This window comes from Clarias gariepinus, chromosome 9 (assembly GCF_024256425.1).
Source record: "Clarias gariepinus isolate MV-2021 ecotype Netherlands chromosome 9, CGAR_prim_01v2, whole genome shotgun sequence".
Taxonomy (NCBI): domain Eukaryota; kingdom Metazoa; phylum Chordata; class Actinopteri; order Siluriformes; family Clariidae; genus Clarias; species Clarias gariepinus.
In genome coordinates, this window is record NC_071108.1 from 25,305,435 (window position 1) to 25,327,592 (window position 22,158).

General features: G+C 37.8%; 1 protein-coding gene across 1 annotated transcript in view; it reads right to left on the minus strand.

The window, feature by feature from the left end:
• The window catches only part of cacna2d3a (calcium channel, voltage-dependent, alpha 2/delta subunit 3a), a 293,959-nt gene extending 275,046 nt beyond the window's left edge, over positions 1-18,913 (minus strand). Inside the window, exons 1-2 of the mRNA XM_053503660.1 lie at positions 18,783-18,913; positions 18,095-18,176 (exon numbers count right to left, since the gene is read on the minus strand). Coding sequence (XP_053359635.1) covers positions 18,095-18,176; positions 18,783-18,895 — 195 coding nt within the window. The 5' untranslated portion in view covers positions 18,896-18,913. The remainder of the gene's footprint in view (positions 1-18,094; positions 18,177-18,782) is intronic.
• Positions 18,914-22,158: the final 3,245 nt, after the last annotated feature.

The following is a 22,158-nucleotide window of genomic DNA, read 5'->3' on the forward strand; positions in this document are numbered from 1 at the left end:
AAGATGTGCAAATGACAGAGAATGAGAATCCTCCCTGAAGGCGAGTGAGAGGAGCGGAGGTAATGGTCTGTGACCAGAGCACAATGGAATCGATTTGCCAGCGAGCTGCCACTGAAGACTGCCTGGCGAACCCACCTGGTTAAACTGTCACCAACAAAAGAAGAAATGACACAAGGACAAAGAAACAGAACAGGATAATTTACACTGTCTTTCTACCCTACTGTCATTATCTAAATCTTACTTTAGCCAAGTATTATATATCATAATCAATCTTGTTAAAAACACAGTAGAGCTCCATTTTGTTAGTGTAATTTCACAGTGATTGAGATCTTCTGGTTGCTCTAGTGAAGTAACTGAAAGAGACTGCAAGCTCTAATTTTCAAGGTCATGAATTACCAGATGGCTTGGGTGAATCCAATAGTAGACTCAGGAACTCGAGAAAAGTTTCAAGGTTTATTTAAACACCCAGCAACAGGCAGAAAATAATGAAAATAATTGTACACAAAAGAATGAGAAAGCTCTTACAAACTGAGACAATGTAGCAATGAGCAGATCAAAGACTTAGAGTCTCTGGAAACTAAAAGCAAAGTAAGTGGAGAAGTTAGCTGTGGTAAACTGAAAACCTCTGATTAGATGTGGGGCAAATTGAACAATCCAGGAATATAAATACTCGGTTCATTCTTAAAGAAATAGCTGAGAACAAGAAAATCCAAGTGAGAGAGTTAACCTACCTGATCTCTGTTAAAGCAGACGCAATCATGAACAGTTTTAGTTCAAACTTATACTAGGGCATGGAGTAGAATCCATGAAGCCAGGTGAACTCAGTTACCATGATAATCAACTGAAAGAGTATAAATCCAAACCCAAAGCAAATATCAATGTCCGCAAAGCCAAGCAAGGTCATAAACTGGGGTAATCAAATGAGAGAGAACAAACCCGAAGGCAAGTTCAAAGTCCAAAAGCCAAGCTATGTTAGACATGTGAAAAATCCAAAAAGGAAGATATTGTTCCAAAACATAAAAAAGAGAGTCTAAATAAAAACACAGGAAGCAAGATATGAGGCACAAAAAGGACATTTTTGTGCCTCATAACATGGCTTTGAAGAAAAATGTTACACGCCTTATGGAGCAGTGATCAGAATGATCACCTTTAAAGTTGGTTTCTCAGTCTTCTTCTTTGTCTTTCGGTTGTTCCCTTTTAGAGGTCACCACAGTGAATCATCTGCCTCCAACTAGCCCTATTCTCTGCATTCTCTTCTCTCACACAAACTAACTTCACGTCCTCTCTCAATGAATCCATCACTACTCTTTGGTCTCTCTCTAGACCTCCTGCCTGGCAGTTCTAACCTTAGCATCCTTCTACCAATATGCTCATAATCTCTCCTCAGAACATGTCCAAACCACCTCAATCTGGCCTCTCTGACTATATCCCCAAACATCTATGTTTTATACACACACATGTATTCTGTCTTGCTACTCCTTACCTTTATTCCTCTGCTTTCCAGATCAGTCCAACTCTCTAGAGGTTCCTTCACCTGTCCCTTGCTCTCGCTACAAAGAACAATGTCATCTGCAAACATCATAGTCCATGGAGACTGCAGTCCAACCTCATTTGTCACCCTGTCCATCACCATAGCAAACTAGAAAGGGCTCAAAGCTTATCCTTGTTGCAGACCTACCTCCAACTTGAACTTTTCAGTCACACCTACAGCACATTCAACACTGTCTTACAGCTCTCATACTGTACATGTCCTGCAGCACTCTTACATATTGCCACTCCAGACAACCTCATATAATCCCACAACTCTTTTCTCAGCACTCTGACATAAGATTTTTCTAAATTTACAAAGATGTAATGCAACTCCCTAATACCTTTTCTGTACTTCTTCATCAGCATCCTTTAAACAAATACTGCATCTGTTGTACTCTTTCTAGGCTTGAAACCATATTGCTGCTCACAAATTCTCACCTCTGCCCCAACCTAACTTCCACTCTCCAAGATCTTGTTATACAGACTAGTCAGAAACTCTACTGCTACCTTTCCTAAGCATGTCCATACCTCCACAGGTATGTCATCTGAACCAACTGCCTTTCCACTCTTCATCCTCTTTCTCATCCTCTATTCTCAACACATTTCATACACAATAGCTTCTTATATTCTTCGTTCTCTTTTATTTTCCTCATTAATTTTCCAACTATTCAAAGTACTCCTTCCCATCTTGCCATTACCCTCCTGGCACCTGTCAGTAAATTTCGATCCCTATCTTTAATCGCTCCAACCCGCTACACATCCTTTCCATCTCTATGTCTTTGCCTCGCCAACCTGTACAGATCCATCTCTCCACATGTCCTCATATGCTCTTTGTTTGGCTTTTGCCACCTCTAACTTCACCTTACGCTGCATCTCCCTGAAGCACCTCCTGACCACCCAGAGTCTTAACTCCTTCCTAAACTACACAACATTCTCACCAAAGCTTTGCAGTCACTGATCTCTTTCAGATTACAATGTCGACAGAAAATGTAATCCACCAGAGTGCTTCTGCCTCCGCTCTTGTAGGTCACCCTATGTTCCTGCGTCTTTTGGAAGAAAGTATTTACTATGGCCATTTCAATCCTCTTTGCATAGTCCACCACCATTTCTTTTCCTATCCACATCATGGTAAAACAACTTGAACCCTGCTCCTAAGCTCTCTGCCTACAAACACACCTTCCTCCTTTCCTTTTTCGACTAACAGTAGCCCAATTTCAGAGGTAGTAACTTGCATGACTGTAACTGAGTAGATTTTTTGTGTACTTCTACTAAATAGTTTTTTAAATCTGTAATTTTACTTTTACTTAAGTACAGTTTATGTACAGTTTACTATGTTTTGTTTTAAGTATTGTACTTGGCTACATTTTAAATCATATTAGCTACTGAGTAAAAAAATAAATAAATAAAAATGAAAAATAATTTTAAATATTTGCAACGGTGAAGGGAAAAAAATTCATCCCAGAAACCAGTGCACTAATTGATTTATAGACGTGGAGATCGAATGCACCAAATTCACAAGAATGATAAAGACAAACAAATCAGAAGCTAGTGATGCAGATCGGGCCAAAAGCGAAATGCCAACAAATTCATATGAAGCAATACCCTGGCCATATTTAAGCGACCACTTTGATTTCGAGCACAAGAAAGACAAAGGTGTGCCCTTTCCAAATCATGTCACATCTGTTCTTTATCTTTCTCCTGAGGTATCTGAGATTGCGGCAGCTTCAGTAGACAAAGGCCAACCCTGCGAGGATTCTGAGGCATCCAGAGAAGGACCAGCTCCAGCTTGATTCTGCTTTATGATGGTTGGAGCTGAGAGCACACTTTGCCAAATTTCAAAAGGAAAGTATGTGTTTTTGCCTCTAACCTCATAAAGCACCACATTGAGACACCAGGTATGTGATGAACCCATATCATTTGCCTGAAAATAAAAAACGTTGTTCATGATTAACCTAAAGCTGTGTTTGACATGGGGTAGTTGAGGAGTTACACAGAGACTGGAGAAGCTCAGTGATTAACACAGTGTTTCAGTTTGATGTGTACCCAATGCTACAAACTGACAACCTGATGTCCTTAATTGACAACATGTAAACTTGAATTTAATAACTATTCGATCTTTTTGAAGTGGTTCATATTTATTCAACACTTACAAATGGACATTACGCTGTCGCCCTTCATCCTCATAACTATATAAATTATATACAGTGTATATAATTTTTGAGATGCACTATATATATATATATATATATATATATATATGTGTGTGTGTGTGTGTGTCTGTGTGTGCACTGCCATTCATAAAACATATTACAATAGGCTACATCACTCTTCCCTTTCTGTAAGTTTTTATTATGAATCTATGCTAACAGATTCAACTACCCCCTGATCCTCCTCATTCTGCCTGTCATTCTGGCTTTCATTGTTGATTACAGTACATGCCTACATGCCTACTCTTCTCTTGGCTACTTGCTCTTCTAAATTTGCCTGATGATGCTGCACCAACTTTAGCACTGCTATTGAAGTAGAGACTACTGATAAAAAAATAGATGTGCTTATATGGAAACCTTGCTGGTGTGTTTCAACGGGGTGGCTACAGACTTCAAACCGTGTATTTGGGTTTTCGGATGAAACAAAGGATATCATTACTATCATAAAGGGTATTACCGCTACCAGAATATGAAAATGAAATGTAGAAATCTCAAAACGAGATTTTTTTGGGGAGGTCATAAAAAACAACCAAAAACAACAATAAAAATACATGATAATATGTATCTGTGCTATTTCTTTGCCTTAGGACCAATTTCTCAATTTTCTGCTTAGTAATTTTCAGGTAGTTGGTAAAAATTGCCTATATCATATTGGCTATTTTTGTGCTGAAAAAAAGAACAATTCACACTATACTGCACAATCCTGAGCCTTATATATGTTTATTTAAAACATAACTAATGGCTAAACAACTAAAATGGCTAAATTTTTTCCTCACATATTTTTCTGCAATTTCTTAGAGCTGTCCCGAGATCACAACCAACCCAAACAAATATGCAATTAAGCTTTACGGTGAAGGTACTGTACGGTACCTGAGTTTTCACTTGAATCACAGGAAGGTCCACTTGGGACACAGGTAGCTATGGTGCATTCTCTACCATCATCTACTTAGTACCTAGCGGAGTTGTGGACTCGAGTCATGTGACTTGGACTCGAGTCAGACTCGAGTCATGAATTTGATGACTTTAGACTCGACTTGACAAAATATAAAAAGACTTGCAACTCGACTTGGACTTTAACATAAATAACTCTGACTTTCACTTGGACTTGCGCGTATTGACTTGTAAAGACTTGCTACTTCCCATAAAAAGCCCAAATATAAAAAGTATGTTGACACGGACCGCTCTATCTCTGTTTATGTGTCTGTGCGCGTGTGTGTGACAGAGAGCATGCGCGCATTCGGCACGAAATCCAATCAAAGTACCATAGATTCTTTTGATTCAACAGCGTCCAATGTGACAACAACGTGATACATGGTTGGCAGGGTAGCGGTTTTACCGCACAATTGGGCTATTTTAGAAAAGGAGTTGCGGGAAAAATACCGAGTTGCGGGTTGCGGTTTTTTGGGCTACATTTATAATGTACCGCGGCCGCAAAAAAAATTATAAAATAAAATACTTGTGGACAAAGATAAAAGGGAACCTTTTATTAGTGGGTGTTGATCCCCCGGAATGAATACTTGGCAACAAACGCTGCTGCTCACGAGACGCGAGTAGGCGCGCTCGCCACATGTGCTTTTGACATCACAAATTAAGCACCATCATCACGTCACTCCATGAGAGCGTTGTAGTCAGAAGCGTCGGTTCGGTTGTCTGTGGATGAACAAGCAGCAAATGTCAGTTAAATGGGGAAAGTATGGAAAGTTCCAAATGATGATAGAAAAGCGTTCTGCAAATATTGCAAATGTGAAGGAAGAGCTCACCACAGTGAGGCTCCTTTCTCAAATGCCAGAACATTATTTCACACAGGCAGTTCCTTTCTAAGAAATAATGCACCTGTGAAAGAGGCAGAGTTGAAGCTGGCTGCCCATGTTGCTTGTCACTCAAGCACTAATTAATTCAGTGATAGGACCAGTAGTACTTGAAGACCTTTTGGAGGATCTAGGAAATGGACCATACTCTCTCATTGTTGTACAAGTTAAGTTAAGTTAACTACAAGTTAGTACTTCTGACTAGGGTCAGAACCCTGAACGTGAACGCGCCAGTTCGCGAAATGATAACGAAGGTAGTTTCGTTTGGCTATAAAAATTACGAGGTGGTCAACAAAAAATGAATTGCAGTATCAAAGATTACAGACGGAGATGCCACAACTTCCAACTTTGTTCGACACTTGAGGTAAGTTTTGAATGAATGTCAAGACTACCTTATCAGCTAAGTAATTTACAAGCTGCATGTTTATATTAATGAGACTGTACATTTCCTCAATGTCACCTTTCAAACACTATAATCTGCAAACCCCTGCAGGTTCATACTGAGCGGGATTTTGAAAGCCGGATTGTTTGTATGAGGTAGCCTACGTGAGTGTATCACACAAGGTAGAGAGCAAAGTTCTTCAATGTTCTGTGAAGAAAACAACGTTACTGTTTGTATGAAGTAGCCTACTTCATTGAGAATATGTGCTACCATTTTACATTGCTACTAGCATTTACTTACATTTGTATTTTTATGTATCTGAGCAATGTTCTTTTATAAAAATAAAAAAAAAGTTTGTTTAATAAATACAGATCTTACAACCATACATAATTTGTATACCTTTTATTTTTCTGCTAAAAAGACTTGAAAAGACTCGAAAGTCAAACCGTAGGACTTTGGACTTGACTTGAGATTGTTGGCCTTTGACTTGGGGCTTGAGGGCAATGAATTGAGACTTACTTGTGACTTGATAAACAATGACTTTGTCCCACCTCTGGTACAGTACCTATTGCTCCATGCATTTTCATCCTTTATATGGTGGAGCCACTGAAAGATGCCAATGCATGCCAATGCACTAGGTACCTTACTCAAAAAAAGTAATTTACTACAAATTAATAATTACTACTTTAAAATTGTAATTTGATTACATTACTGATTACTACATAAAAAGTAATCAGATTATTAATTACATTACTTTCAAGTTACTTTAAAAACTTTTGTCACTGAGTGCGCCTGTAATGGGCGTGTGCCACAACCTGTTGTGGCTCTTTGCTTATTCCATCGGCTCCTTGTATAGGCGCTCCCCCATTCTGCAGGTGCGCGAAGGGGTGAGTCTGCCAGGTTGGGCCGTCTGGCGATAATTAATATTAATAGATCTCTTTTCTCTGCGTCACCAATCCTCCCCTTTTTTTCTTTTCTCCCTATTAAACCCTTTTCATTCCCTGTTTTTTCAAAACTTCTTTACTGCGTTGTCAGGAAAAGTCCATAGATTACAGTAACGCGTTAAAGAGTGTGCATGTGTGTGCGCGTGTGCGCGTATATGCGCATACATGTGTGTGCACGCAGAAAAGCCAAGCAAGTTCAACATGAGCTAAAAATTTACTTAAACTTACATCTGCCACCTATATCCATTTTCTTTCCCTCGTATCACCTTGTAACAACTTTATTCTAGATCAAGTGACATTATACAATCTTTCTTAGTAAGTGATATTCTAGACTTTTTGTTAAAGACTTATCTAATGGGAGGAGATGAAAGAATGTTAATCTTAAGAGATAATCCTGCAGTTGGTTTGATTTCTTATGAGTAAGGAAAGGTATTCAAGTTGACCATGACTTTTAACAATACAATGAACAAAAAAAAAAGCCTTTTGGGAATGGTTAAGAATAGAAAAGGGTTAACTTATTTCTCTATATAGTCTTTGGAGTTATGTGACCGAATGCTGCCATTATAAAATATTGACAGTCCAGCAATGTATAGCAGCCAAGATTCTTGCACTAACCAATACTTGCGCTGTGGCCAATGAGCCCTAGGCTTCACTTCCATGTAAAAACAGAGTAAGCTCCAGAAATGCAAAGACTGAACAGTGGACACAAACTGAAGAGTAAAAGTAAAGTAAGTAAAAAGAAAGTAAACATAAACATTTTCTACTCTTTTGTACTGTATTGTTACATGCGTACTTACAAATTTTATGCATATTTGCATAAAATATTTGATGTATTACTATTTTTGTCACAATTGTTTAAATTAACCTGTAGCAATATAGAGTCAGTAATCATTCCATCTTAAGTACAAAAGTTTATAAATTTATTGACACTTTCCTCAATATGTTGCGTTCACAGCAGAATGGACAGTCTGAGTTAGTAGACATATTTCAACATCCACTGTTCAGCAGGGACTGCATGACTCAGGCCTTCATGGTCGAATTGCGGCAAAGAAACCATAACTTAACTTAACAAAAGGAATGAGCATTTAGATCAGTGGAAAGCTGTCCTTTGGTCTGATGAGTCCAAATGTCTTCCATTACCAGGTCCAAACCACTTCAGTGTACCTTGTTCATGCTTCCTACCATCATTAGCTCTACTCATTGTCTAAATCATTGTTTCTGCCTCCTGCTTTGTAATTGGACAGAAAACCAGAATGCCTTTACCGTATATACCACTTTCATGTAGATATAAACTGTCTCTTGTTAAATGATCAAGGTCTTGATATACGAGTACTGTAGTACGCATGCGCTTTGTTACTTATATATTCAACATTTGTGTGCGCGTATACTGTTTACTATAACATTTTGACCACGGGTCTTACGTGCATAGAGTCTGTTTTTTTGTGTGTCCAAGTGTAGCTACTGTTCTTTAGTAACTGTACTGCAACAATGGCCTTCTTCCTCTGTTCGAGGACTGATTCTGGTATTGTGGGTGTGTAAAAGTTGTCCTACACAGTAGCCCTGCTTCTGTCCTGCTTCTGCTCTAGTCTAACACCAGTAACAATTCTTTTCAAAGATAAAGTGCAGGTTAATTTGTTTTATTTTTACTTTATATTTTGTATTCATTATTTTTATACAAATATTTTTGGGCTGTGTAACTAATCATCTGAGTTTCTATTATCTCTTATGGGGAAATTGACTTTTAAGTATTTTGATATACAAGCACACTCCCGAAACGAATTATGCACGCAATCCAAGGTTTAACTGTATTGAGTAGGTCCCCATGTTGCCGCCAAAACCAGCCATGGACTCCACTAGACTGTGAAGGTATAGTGTGATATGAGGCACCAAGCTATCAGTAGCAGCAGTAGCAGATCCATCTATCAGTACATCCCATAGTTGCTTGATTGGATTGATCAGGAGAATATTAGGGCCATGTCGAACCATCCTTAAATAATTTTTTAGTGTTGCAGGGCACATAATCAAGCTGAAAGAGGCTACTGCTATCAGATAATACCATTTTCATGAAAGGGCGTACAGTAAAACCTCAGATTGTGAGTAACGTGGTTTGCAAGTGTTCCGCAAGATGGAGAAAAGATTTTTAATAAATTTTTATTTGAAAAACGAGCAAATCTTGGTTTACTTGTGCTGCAGAATTATGGATAATCGTCTTCCACTGTTGGGTCTTAATGCGCGTCTCTCATTGGTATAATCAACATCTGTCTACGCATACTTTTTTTTAAAGGTAAAGTGCAGGTTAATTTGTTTTTTAATTTTTACTTTATATTTTGTATTCATTATTTTTATGTATTTATTTTTTGGGGGGCTGTGGAACAAATAATTAGAGTTTCAATTATTTCTTATGGGAAAAATTAAATTTGGTTTACGAGTGTTTTGGAATAAGAGCCCACTTTTGGAACAAATTATACTTGTAATCCAAGGTGTCACTGTACTTAGCCTGCAACAATGTTATGGTAGGTGGTACCTGTCAAAGTAACATCCACATGAATGGCCGGACCCAAGTTTTCCCAGTGGAACATTGCTGAAAGGATCACACTAGGGTTGGGTACCAAAAACCGGTGCCAATACAGCACCGGTACCTATATAACCGGTATGTACCGGACCGAAACAGAACACGAACTTCGGTGGTCATTTCAGTGCCACGTAAATGCCTGAACTGTCGATTGAAATATTTGTTCTCTGGATTCATATACTTTTGTAGGTTAATAGTTTATTAGATTAAATAAAAAAATTAAAAGTACGAATTATCAGGAAATGAGAAATTATCCGAGATGCGCGTGAATGGAGCAACTAACGATACACTCGCTCTGACGGCAGCAGGTGGTCCACCGCTGTCTTAGCTTGTTAAATGAAACTTTTGTCAAAATGCCTAAAACTAAACGGTCGAAAGTGTGGCCATATTTCACAAGAAAGGATTTCGACACCACGATGTGCAGCAAATGTTTTCAAGCAGTTGCGTGTAAAGAGGGAAACACGTCAAATCTAATAAAACATTTGAGGGTACACGGAATAAACTTAAAGGTCCCACACATTCCATTTTTCATTAAATGTTAATATGATTCTTTAGGGTCCTAATGAAAAGTTTGTACTATACTTTAATTGAAAATTCTTAATGATTGTGTAAAAAAAACACTACTTTTACCTGGTAAAAACTAGCTCTGTTCTCAGCAACCTGTTTCAGTACATGCTCCTTTAAATGCTTATGATCTATGCTGAGCCCGCCCCCCAGTTCTGTGGGGCGTGTCTTCACAACACACGCGGGGTATAGCCACGGGAGTGTAGTCCAGTACGGGCAATGCTTTGGACTGCATTACCCACAAAGCATTGCCCACAACGCAGTGCGGGCAATGCTTTGTGGGTAATCAGTCCCAACTGGAAAACGCTGGAATATAGAGCCCGAGCCTGTTTTCTTAAGTAGTTTTTGGTTTGATTTAAGTACGGAACCCACCCGGAAGTTTGTAATATCGCCTGACAACGCAGAAATTAAAAGAATGGACATGCATCGACTCGATTTGTCTTTCTCATCACTGCATGGGCATGAATTAACGGTCTGTTACGCTGCCGTGAGCAACAACAACAAAAGCGGAGAAGCTAACTTTAACTTTTTATAATTTAAGCTGACTTTTTAATCTTTGACAGACATGGTTATAAACTATCTAACGTTACAAAGGTAAGCATAATATAGTTTTCCGACTACGTACACAGTTTGCAACTAGACAATAACCTTAATGCATTGTTTATTATAAACGGGCGATTAGGGATTATATAGAGACGGCTGTACATAGAGAAGACTACATAACCATGTTCTATGAGAGTGTAAGTTAACTTACACTTCGCATTTATCGTGATTATTAGAAAAGGCGATCTGCAAAGATTCATAGAAAAAGAAATTACACTCACTGAGCCTGGTGAAGATGAAGCAGAAACACGAAGCATTAGTACACATCCATTTTTTAGGAGCTGCTTCCTAGCGAAACCTGCTTTATATTGACCCTCGTTTATAAAGCAGTCTGGTGAAAAATTATTAGCGCAAACATGAACGCATTTAGGTAGATTGGTGGGGACGTTAGCTTTAAAAACAAAATTCAGCCACTGCGTCCTCAGCGGCTCCGATGTCGGTAGTGAATGACGACTGCTGTGTTCGCTATTACACCCAACAACTGTACAACACACTCGCTTAGGCGACATTTTGCTCCAGCGGCGAAAAACAATGGGTGACAGCTTCTTCTCACTCGGGGCGGGTCTTTGCTAAAACACCGGTGTCAATCAACTATAGTAGGAGCGGCCTCATGTGGTGTGGCGTCACATTGACAGGCATTTGAGATTGGCCTGATTTCAGAAGAGGCATGTTATTTTAATAAATGAAAAGAAAACCACTGGGCAGCTCTTTATCATTGTAGAGTGTACACACTCTCCTAACAAACATTTCGGTCCAAACAGCTTGAAAAAATGCATGTAGGCCCGTATGACCCCTTTAAAAGCAAAGGGATGCTCCGTGTTTGACAGCCTGCGGACAACAGCTGGCACTATCGGTGTGGGTGAACCCCAGCACCCAGTCATACCAACCGTAGCAAAAAGGGATCCACTGATTATGATGACGACAGCAGCCTTTAGACTAACCGCAGGTTAGACGTAATTTAATGTAATGTTAATTACAAAATGCAAATCTTGCATTCATGCTAACAAATGATCAAACGATTACATTAGTATTTGTAAAATACTAATGTAACATGGATTCTGTTTATAATTATGTCTTTTTAGCTAGTACTAGTAGTACTACAACAGTGACCCCATTTACCATTGCAAAGAAGGCTATGCATGTCCTATGGGCATGGGCACCCTTACGGGTCTGTGGCAACGCAGCACCATACAAAACAAACTAGAATGCCCTGTTTGTGGCAACACCTTTTTATCAGAACAAAGATTCACATTTTCTGAAATTTGAACTAAAGTAGCTCTTTTACTCGATCAGACTAAATGGACCAGCCTTCGCTTCCCATGTGCGACAATGAGTCTGGGCCACTTATGACCCTTTTACCAGTTTACTGGTTTTCCTTCCCTGGACCACTTTTTTGTTTAATCAAGGTCACCCTAGACCAGGAACAGCCCACAAAAGCTGTAGTTTTAGAGCTGCTTTGACCCCGTCACAATTTGGCCATTTTCGAAGTTGTATCACTCAATACATGAACTGCAGGAGCATAAAAGTTTTCTTGCTGCCTGATATATGCTATAGGTGCCATTGAAACAAGATAATCAATGTTATTCACTTCACCTGTCAGTGCTATGGTTTATCGGCCACATTTTCTCTTTCAAATATGGGAATAATAAAAGAGTGCTGCATTTCTGTTCATTTAATTTGGGTGAGTTAGTTATTTCACTTTGTTATTAGTAAGTGGGATTTTTTTCTAGTTCATTATTTAGCTTCGTCTGCTTCTAAAACTCTCAACCACTTGTGGAGAACTACAAGAGCAGATTACAAATGAACACCAAGCAAATGCTCTACAGGTCACACCCACTTCATTATTTATAACTTTTTCTGTAGGTTTGGCCCAAACTCAACTGGGCCAACAGAAGCAAAGACAAACATAAATGCATAAAAAAGGAGCTTGTTATACTGGGACTGGTGACATGCACCAAGAACGGAATTTATAAGTGAAAGAGAAATGTTCATAATCATCAACAAGCATTTACGCCTTTCAAGCTCGAAAATAAGATAAGATAACAATTATCCTGGTCTGGACCATGTTAAGAAAGGCCTGCACCCAAAGCATCTAAAAATAGCAAATGAAATGCATTTAAGAGTTAAATTTTTGTGTTTGTTTTTTGAGTTTTAAAATAACTTTACACAAAAGCATTTCATTTAGGAAGCTCTACAATGCCATTAAACGTCTGATTGCGGAACTGCATAATTTCCGAGTACATAGATAACAAGCTGAAAATCAAAGTACAGTATATTGATCAGGCTGTCTTCTGTTTCAATTCACATGTGCATGCACACGCACACACACACACACACACACCGAATCCACTTTGCCAATCCTTCCCAATGCCCATCTGCTCTGATCGCATTTAACCTTGGAATAGGAGAGTTTTCCGATACAGTGGTGGTCAAATTTCAGGTGGCGCAGAACAAGATAGAATTGTGACAAGTGCACAGGAAGGTCAGGATAAGACAGGGCAAAATAATGGCGTAAGAAGTAAAGTCCGAGGAAAACATCAAGGGAAATAACTGAAATATCTAAGGTATTTAAGTGTATTTAAGATACACTGATACCATTTTGTAGACTGATAGGAATATTAGTACATTTTCTGGTACTGTCAGGCAACCTACTTTTACTATTAAGCAATCAAATGTGTCATAAAGCAATAAATGGGAAATCTACGCAGCAGTTTACCTTATAAACGCACTCTCACACCTTCATTCCGCTTACTTCACGGTAACAAAAAAATTATCCTAAAAGTAAACAGATGGCATTGTACATTTTTAAAAACACACTTATGAGTGTATATATATATATATATATATATATATAGATTATATATATATATATATTGTATATATAAATTTAGCAAGACCAATAAATGTGATCAGAATGTGTCCCACTAACTTGACGAGTTTATGAAAGCTTAAATTTGCTCAGCCATTAACATACTAATAAAATCTGACTTTTACATAAATATTTTAAAGATCATCCCTTTTAATGTCTAATACTCCATTTAACATCTGATGGGGTTTTTTTTTAATCCTTCTTATAAAAATAAAAATAAATGTTATGTACAGTAAAACCTCAAGATTAAAATCTAACACTACTGAATTAAATATGGTGTACAATTCATCTGTCTAAACCGAGTATACTCCCACAGTAGATGGAGAACAATAAAACTACACATCAGAAGAGTCTCTATCATTATACCAAAAGCGACTGGACTCACAACCTCAACATAGAACAATGTAATCAGACCTGAAACATAAAAAGACAAAACAGATCCACAGACTGCTTCATACTGTATTGTGTAGCAGAGCTGCAGAGAGATTCCAGCAGTGCATTTGCAGGCAATGTAAAATGCAAAGTCTGGAAGGTTCAACTAATGGTTAATTCAAAGACACTTAAATATGCTAATATCTACTTCACTGTTGGACAGCTTTCTGACTGCTAGTGACTGTGGTTTTATTCAAACACTGTTTAAGCTCTAGTGATAAATTCATACTCAACCATGCATAGTGCTTCCTTTATAATATATTTAATTATTCTGTTGATGCACTCAGTGATCTCCGCTGTTGTGCAATTAAGTACAGAGTAAATATGGCAGCACACACTCTGTGTAAAGAAACATTTACATACAGTGTTCCTTATACACATAACCAAATAGCACTACAGTATGTTTACTTTAGTTAAAATGGTGTTTGAAATATGTGATGTACTTATAAAAAAGGTTATTTATTAAATGTGCAATGTTACAACATGTATTTTAAGTAGATTTTCCTACATAGTAAGACAAAGTAAGACATCAAAAATCTTAATCAAATTCATCCTCTTTTTACTATGAAAAAATAAGCTCAGGGCAAAAGGTAGCAACCATCCACAAGCGTGAATCTGCACCTGTGCACTTTGAACCAGAAATGAGGTATTCAAGAAGGGGAAAGAACGAGGCATAAGAGGAAAGCATGAGGGCAGCAATTTCAGCTTGCTGATGTAGAATTTTGCATTTACAGAGGGAAGGCAAACACGTGCAATGACAGAGAGAGATTATACACACAGAGTGTTGCTTTAGGTATGAATGTGCAATCAAACCATCAATAAAAAATCAAAGCTAACATAATCTGAGACATTGTTTTGCCTAAAAAAGCTGGTTTTCAACAGTGTAAATTGGTTATAAACACAGATTTGGCATGAACTAATATGAATGACTAATACTTGATGAATGCAATTCACTGAGATTTCTGCTCTTAGTCTTCTTGGTTTTATAACTCAAGCGCAATTTATAACTCAGAATAAAGCACACATCATTAGAAACAGCAAGTAATCCAGTTTAAAAAATAATGTTCAGCATTGTTTGCAAACACATTATTCACAGTTGACAGTACATGTCACTCTGTATTCACAATAGACAGAAACAAAGGTTTTTGTTCTTTTTTTTCCCGATAGCCATGGTTCAGAGTTCAGACCATACCATATTATATGTTTTACTCGGTAAGCAAGTATGCTGAGAACACTGCTGTTACAGGCTCACGTAACAAGATTGTTCAATTTGTTTTGTTTTTTTTCGGTCTGATCAGATGTGCATGTTATAACATCACAATTTGACTCCAATCTCACTAGATAAGAGTTTACCTGACTCTAATGTGGACGTGCCTGTATTCTAAGACGGCACACATGAGTACATCTTTGTGCAACCACTCAGTCATTTTAAACAGTACATCAGCATAGATGTAATTTTAGGAAATATATGCTTTTTGCTCATCATGGTTTTTGCTCATAAAGATGATTAGCTGTCTTTATTAGTCACCTGTATTTACTGAGGTCCAGAACAAGGAAGAATGTAGCTTCCTCACAAGCACAGTGCTGACTAATGACGTCAGTACCCTACGCATTCTCAGAGGCAAAAAGTCCCATGAATTCCGACCTGCCCATTTTAATTTAGGTCATTTGCCAACGTATCAGCTCCGATCCAGGACCACGTACAATAGAAAAAAGAATTAGATATGTTTATTCAGACAGCCCTAAAAAATTAGATTTGTGTCATGTTAGGGTTTAAAAAATTGGATTTGTGTCAATTTAGGCTGGTAATGTGAATGTTGGTACAGATTCTACGGACTATCTGGAGAACGCAGCTTCTTTCACTGAACACTCTGTCATTAACATACAAATAAACTCTTATGTCTTTTTATGTAACTTTTATGTAAAAAATTTTTTCAATCCTGCTAATAATTACATAGTTATGTACAGTAAAACATAAAGATCAAAATATGACAATACTTAATTAAATATAGTGTACAATTCATCTGTCTGAACATGAAAAGTCAAAACAGATCCACAAGTTACTTTGTCAAAACTTAGTAAAATAGAAATCTTGCCAACATTGCAAAGTCTTTAAAGATGGGAGTTTTGTTCACTTACAAAAAACACATGTAGCATAAAAGATGATAGAAGTATATCCATCCATCCAATGTCTATACTGCCCATCCTGTGTAGAGTTGCAAGGGGCTGGAGTCTCTCATGGAACTTAAGAAGTACCTATGGCACCTGAGAAGTACATTTTCTACCTAATCTGTATTTTGAACCTAATCTTATGCAAAATCTTTTAACAAGTGAATGAAAAAAAAGAAGTTTCTTTCTTCTTTCTTCTTCCTACAAGTCCTTTTCGCAAATTACTGCAGGAGCCTTATATTTTCTAATGACCTTTATAATTCATTTATTTACACCTGCTCAGTCTTCCTTTTATCCATTTTGTATCTATTCAGTTCAGAGTTTAATCCCATTCATCACAATTCAGTTCTGCTGTTATCCCGTTGATTACAATCTATCCCTGCTATTATCCCATTTATCACAATTCATTTCTATTTTTATCACTTACACCACATGCACACCTTTCTTTATTCTTGCTAGTTAATGTTTCTTCATTTCTTTTTAACCATTACAAAGATAATCCAATATTGTTCTTATTTCAATCCTACTACAAAAACCCACACAAATGTATGTACATGCATGCTAACAGAAATACAGCAGTATCCAAGTATCCAGCAGGAAAGTAATGGTTTGCTGTCACTCACACTACTACTACATACCAATAACCTGAGAACAGTAAAGGACTCAAAAAGCACAGAGCGCAAGTAAGAGTCATTCACATCATTCATAAGTGCCCATCACATGCTCTTGTGTAATGCCTTGCTTACAACAACTCACTATTTTCTTCCATTTCACTGAGTCACAAGTTTGCTAAGTGCAGCGAAGCAGAGTTTTCACTTTTCAGAGTCGGACTTTTGCGTGTATTTAAAGCTCTGTGTGTGTGTGTGTGTGTGTGTGTGTGTGTGTGTGTGTGTGTGTGTGTGCGTGTGTGTCTGTGTGTCTGTGTGCGTGGCATGGTGGTTAGTACTGTACACTTGCACCTCCAGGTTCCGGGTTGATTCTTGCCTCCGGTCTGATTTGTGCTCCTTTAAATATTTCAATCAAGTTGACCTTTTTTTTAGCTTTTTTTCATAAAACAGCTCCCAGTAGCTATAGGTAGGAGTCTGGGCTAACATGTGATTCATCCACGACACATAAAACCATAAACTGCAAACCATTAAAATGCATCTTTTAGAACTGCTGCTCATGCTGTGTCTCTAAGCATTGTAAAAACCTTCAGTGGAAAGCACTTTCCTCCCTGTTCTGCATGCATGATTGGTTAGTGTCACTGTGATTGACAACTTAGAAAAAATGTGGCAAGTCTCCAAGGATCTCTTGCACTCCCTCCCAAAGATGGCTGTGGCACCATCAAGAATTAAACTGGACGTTTTTCCGTTGCCTCGCAAAAGTGCTGCAGTTGCTTAATCAGTGGTTAATCAGGTGTTAGTATAAACCTATGTTTGTCTTCCTTCTAATATTAAGCAGTGATAGTTTACCCGATTTTAATAGAGGGCATTCAAAACATTTTGAGTGGCAGTGTAAGAATTAAAAGATAGAGTTGGAAAAAAGTATGCATTTTTTGGTTGCTTTGATGAGTAAATATGTACTTCCCGAGGGGGGAAAAAGCTCCACTTCCTTTTCTCTGCACAATTAACCCATTGGCCCTCATTTGAATTTCATATGTTTGCTAAAAGAAAAATCTGCAGAAGTGTGACCATTGAGAGCTGCATTTTTTATCCATGATGTAAGGACTGGGTGAGTTGTAATGGTAAGTAGCTCCATCAATCAAAGAGAATTGCAGGGTCACAGTTTAGCTTTTCAATTTGCATTTAATTTTGTTTCCTTTTCATTATTTTCCTTTAGATACCCACTGTGCAGACAGCAAAAACAAAGTAAATTATTTATTTGATTTGATTACCCATTCCTTTTAGTGGTCAGGTTCTCTCAGTTGTATTGATATGTATTTATCTGAATAAGTTCATGTAAGTCTGTGTGTGTGTGTGTGTGTGTGTGTGTGTGTGTGTGTGTGTGTGTGTGTGTGTGTGTGTGTGTGTACCTTCTGGAGGAGCTGTGATCCAGAATACTTAGCTGCTATAGACTTCATCTCTCCTCCAAATGCTGAAGCCCAGAGCTTCACACTACAATGTAGGATAAAGAGAAGCAATGGCAGGATAATTACCATGCTGAAAGGCAAATACTGTAGGTGTAAGCTCATATTTGTGTAGGATTTGGGGACAAAAAGGAAATATACAGTAGTTGCACTTAATCATGAAATACCTCAGATCTCAGAGTGACCAGTTTCATCCTAAGATCAATGTATGTGTTTACCATGATAGACTCCATGTTACACTTATTTAGTGTAGCCCTTAGGGGTGTGTGTGTGTGTGTGTGGGTGTGTGTGTGTGTGTGTGTGTGTGTGTGTGTGTGTCATGGTGCCCTGCTGAGGACTGGCATCCCATTGAGTATGAATTCTCCCACATTGAACCCAATGATCCTGGAAGAGGCTGTGACTTCTCTGTTCACTCATGATTTTTTCCAGATCGAAAATCATTTTTGTGTGATTGAAACTCCTCCCATTATCATTACTGTGAACTTCTCTTATAATATGTAAATGCTATTGAACATGTGTTTAAAAATATGTTTAGAGTTCACTTAGCTGATCTCTGTGCGTGTGGCTGTTCGTGCTAACAAACTTGTAAAATCATTTAAGAGAGAGAAAGAAAGAAAGCAAAGTTGTAACTTACACCGCAGGAGGGATTCCCTGATGCGTCCCAGACACGTCGAGCACCGACGTGCTCCTTATACTCCACATGAAGATGAAATACACACTACACACGTGTAAGGAAAGCACCTTCATGCTTCTCGCCCTAAGAAACAAGCCAGAAAATAAATAAACGACGTCTGGTGTATTCTTAATTCTCACCCTCTCTTGTGCAGTCTTAATCACAGCCTCGAACAGTGGCGTGAGAAATGAAGTTAAAAATAGCACCCCTAATTAAGACGCCCCTAAAGACAGAAGTAACGTTTTATCCAGCCACAAGCGCAGAGCATCCCACCGTTACTTCGGGGTAAAAAATAAAAATAAAAAATCCAACCATGTACAATGGTTTAAAAAAAAAAACGCTTATATTTTTTTGAGATTTCTAATATATAACATACACTACGGCTATTAGGAGCTTTGTGCGTATTCTTCTCCACATGTGCACAGCTGAAACTCGTGTGGAAGCGAGGAAAGCGCGCGCAAACCGTGACCTCGCTCAGGCAGCGCCAAAAGAGCGCACGAGAGCCAAACCAACTGGGGAAAGAGTGGAGGGGGAGAAACGCCGAACAAGGAGGAATGGCGGAGCTCGGCTCTTCTTCGTTAGTTTGATCATTTTTCAGGCTATTGACTTTTCAAGAATGATACAGTCTTTTTTTCCGGCTCATGTCGCAGCCATGCCGGAGGAAACTCGCATGAACGTAACGCCTCAGCTTACATGATGCCATGACACCCTGGTGAAAATGACAGAAAGGCACTGTTACATCTTGTCGAATAAAAAAAATGCAAACATACAGCGATAAAAATGCAATCTATCAGACTTAACTGTCCATCTCTTTTTGCGGCTTTCCCAAAACGTTTCGCGTTTTAAACTCTTTTATTTTGTGCTGCAGGCTTAAAAGAAATAGTTTTTTTTTAAGAGCCAAGCAGCACTGGCACTGTGTGATCTTTATATTTTACACAGGTACGTTTACATTATCTGTTAGCATCAAACTAACTATTCAGGTGATGGTATTGCAGATTGGAAATCATTTTTATCAATAACAATTATTAATTCTTATTGATACCTGAAAGGTCATTTTTTATTAGCATCCACTTGCCTTTGCATTTTCAATTAGCCCATCATAAGTAGTCTACATATGGTCTTACAGTCTCAATCTACTCTTAATCCATCACTGAAAGTCAGTGCAAGTCAAATCTAGGCCGCAGAGAATACGTTGGAAATGCAGTTTTAGCAAATCAATGCGCTCAGCAGAAGCCACTGATAAATTATTCATCAACTGATTGTTTTTGATCTTTCAAAAAAAAAAAAAACGCTTGAATGTGGAGGACTTGGCACACACGTTGTCATGACTCAACAAATCTTAACTAAAACGTGTGGTAAACTGCTGTTTTATCATTATTAGACAGCAACCTTTGACAGGCCACAATATTTAGGCACATAAGTGTCAGTTTAGTCCATGAATATCATGTGGACTTGGTGAAACTGACTGAAGTGTGAGCAAACACACATGGGTTTGCACAGCATTTACATACATGTACTAGAAATGTAGTTAAAATGTGGATCGCTTCCATATGAATCATAATAAGATGGTTTGCTACGGTTGGAGTAAAAAAAATGGCCTGCACAAAGGCTGAATTAATCTCACTGAGCATCACTGAGGGATGGATTCAAACTTATAATTAATTAATGCTCTTGTGGCAAAATGGGTACACATTGCGATAGATAGATAGATAGATAGATAGATAGAACTTTATTGTCATTGCACAACACAGGTACTCAGTGACGAAATGTAGTTTTGTACAGTAATTTTCCTTGGCTTTTTTAAATGTTTTGTGAGTAGTTTTGCATGCTCATTCTCATATTGGCCCTGATCTTACCACTCTTTACCACCGCCTATGGAGTAATTACAAATTAAGTGCACAAGCCTTCCGCTTCACAAACTTTTTACTCCCCTCTTCCTAAACAAACATATTTTTCCGTAAAAATTGTTCGACCTGCAACTGCATCCCATTCTTATCAGCTGTGATGATGTGATTGGAAGAAATGAAAAGAGACCATGCAATATTTCACATCGATTGCAAAGAGAGGGTCAGAGAGTTTGTACTCAGACCATAATAAAATACATTTAAGTTTAGAACCAGAATCCATCTATTGAGTATCACTGCTTTACAGAATACAGGTGGGTTTTTACAGCATCTGTCCTAGAGATGACAATTTTTTTTCCATTCTGATAATTGACATTATCCGAAGCTCTTGACCAGTATTTGCATGATGTAATGCATTTTAACCGCATAAATGGACGCTTGTTCAGGTGTTCTTTTTGAAGTGGGCAGTGAGTGTAAACATATAATCTAAAAGTAAAAGTTAGAAAAGTTGTCAGTCATTTAAATGTGACTCATCTTTTTCCTTAACAGAACGAATACGATTAACTATAGCAAATTCATATGATTATAAACGTTTTTACATTTGCCAGAGCTCACATTTCGGAATCATGCTTAACGCTTCTTGTTTAGGGTACTGCTTTTCACCGGCTACAACATACATTCTGCTATGCATGTGCATGATTTGGAGATTTTACTGGGGCACAGCAGATAAATACTGGGGCACATGAACAGATCAATTTTCCTGCTTCCAATGCATTAACAATGAGAACCGACTGGTCAATCGATGCCTTACAATATATATCACAAACCTTGATACTGTTTTTCATCTGTCAGTATTTTATGTTGTGGCTGATCAGTGTAAAGCCCTGAAATGAAATAACAGAAGCAGCAATAGAGCATCTAGCATCAACTATGCCAATCCAGTGAGCTGGAGGAGCCATATGACAGCATTACAAAAACCATCAATTAATCAGGCAGGAGGACAGTGGGACATCTGGGTCCTGCCACTTCACCATCACCATTCTCTGTTTCCCTTGTGCAGAGAAAATGTGGCCAAAGACACAAATACATTAGACCTAGAAAGAGTCACTTTTAACCAATTTTGATTTTTTTTCAAAAATGTGGTGGGTACCAGAAATAGGTTGTCTAAAATGTAGAACTTAAAACAAAGCTTATAAAAGAATAAATGTAATTATTATTATTATTATTATTATTATTATTATTATTATTATTATTATCATTTTTATCATTATTATTATATACTACTGGAATCACACAGGATAAATTGCCCATTTTATTGTCCCTATAAAAATGCCATAATAGAATCGCAAGGCATTACTAAATATTACAATCAATAATTAGTTTCTGTTACATACTGAAGAGATTTGGGTTTGAGATCATAATTTAGCTTTGATTTCCTGATATTTTATGTGTCTAGGTTTTAAACAATTTAGATTACTGCCTTTTTAAAAAAA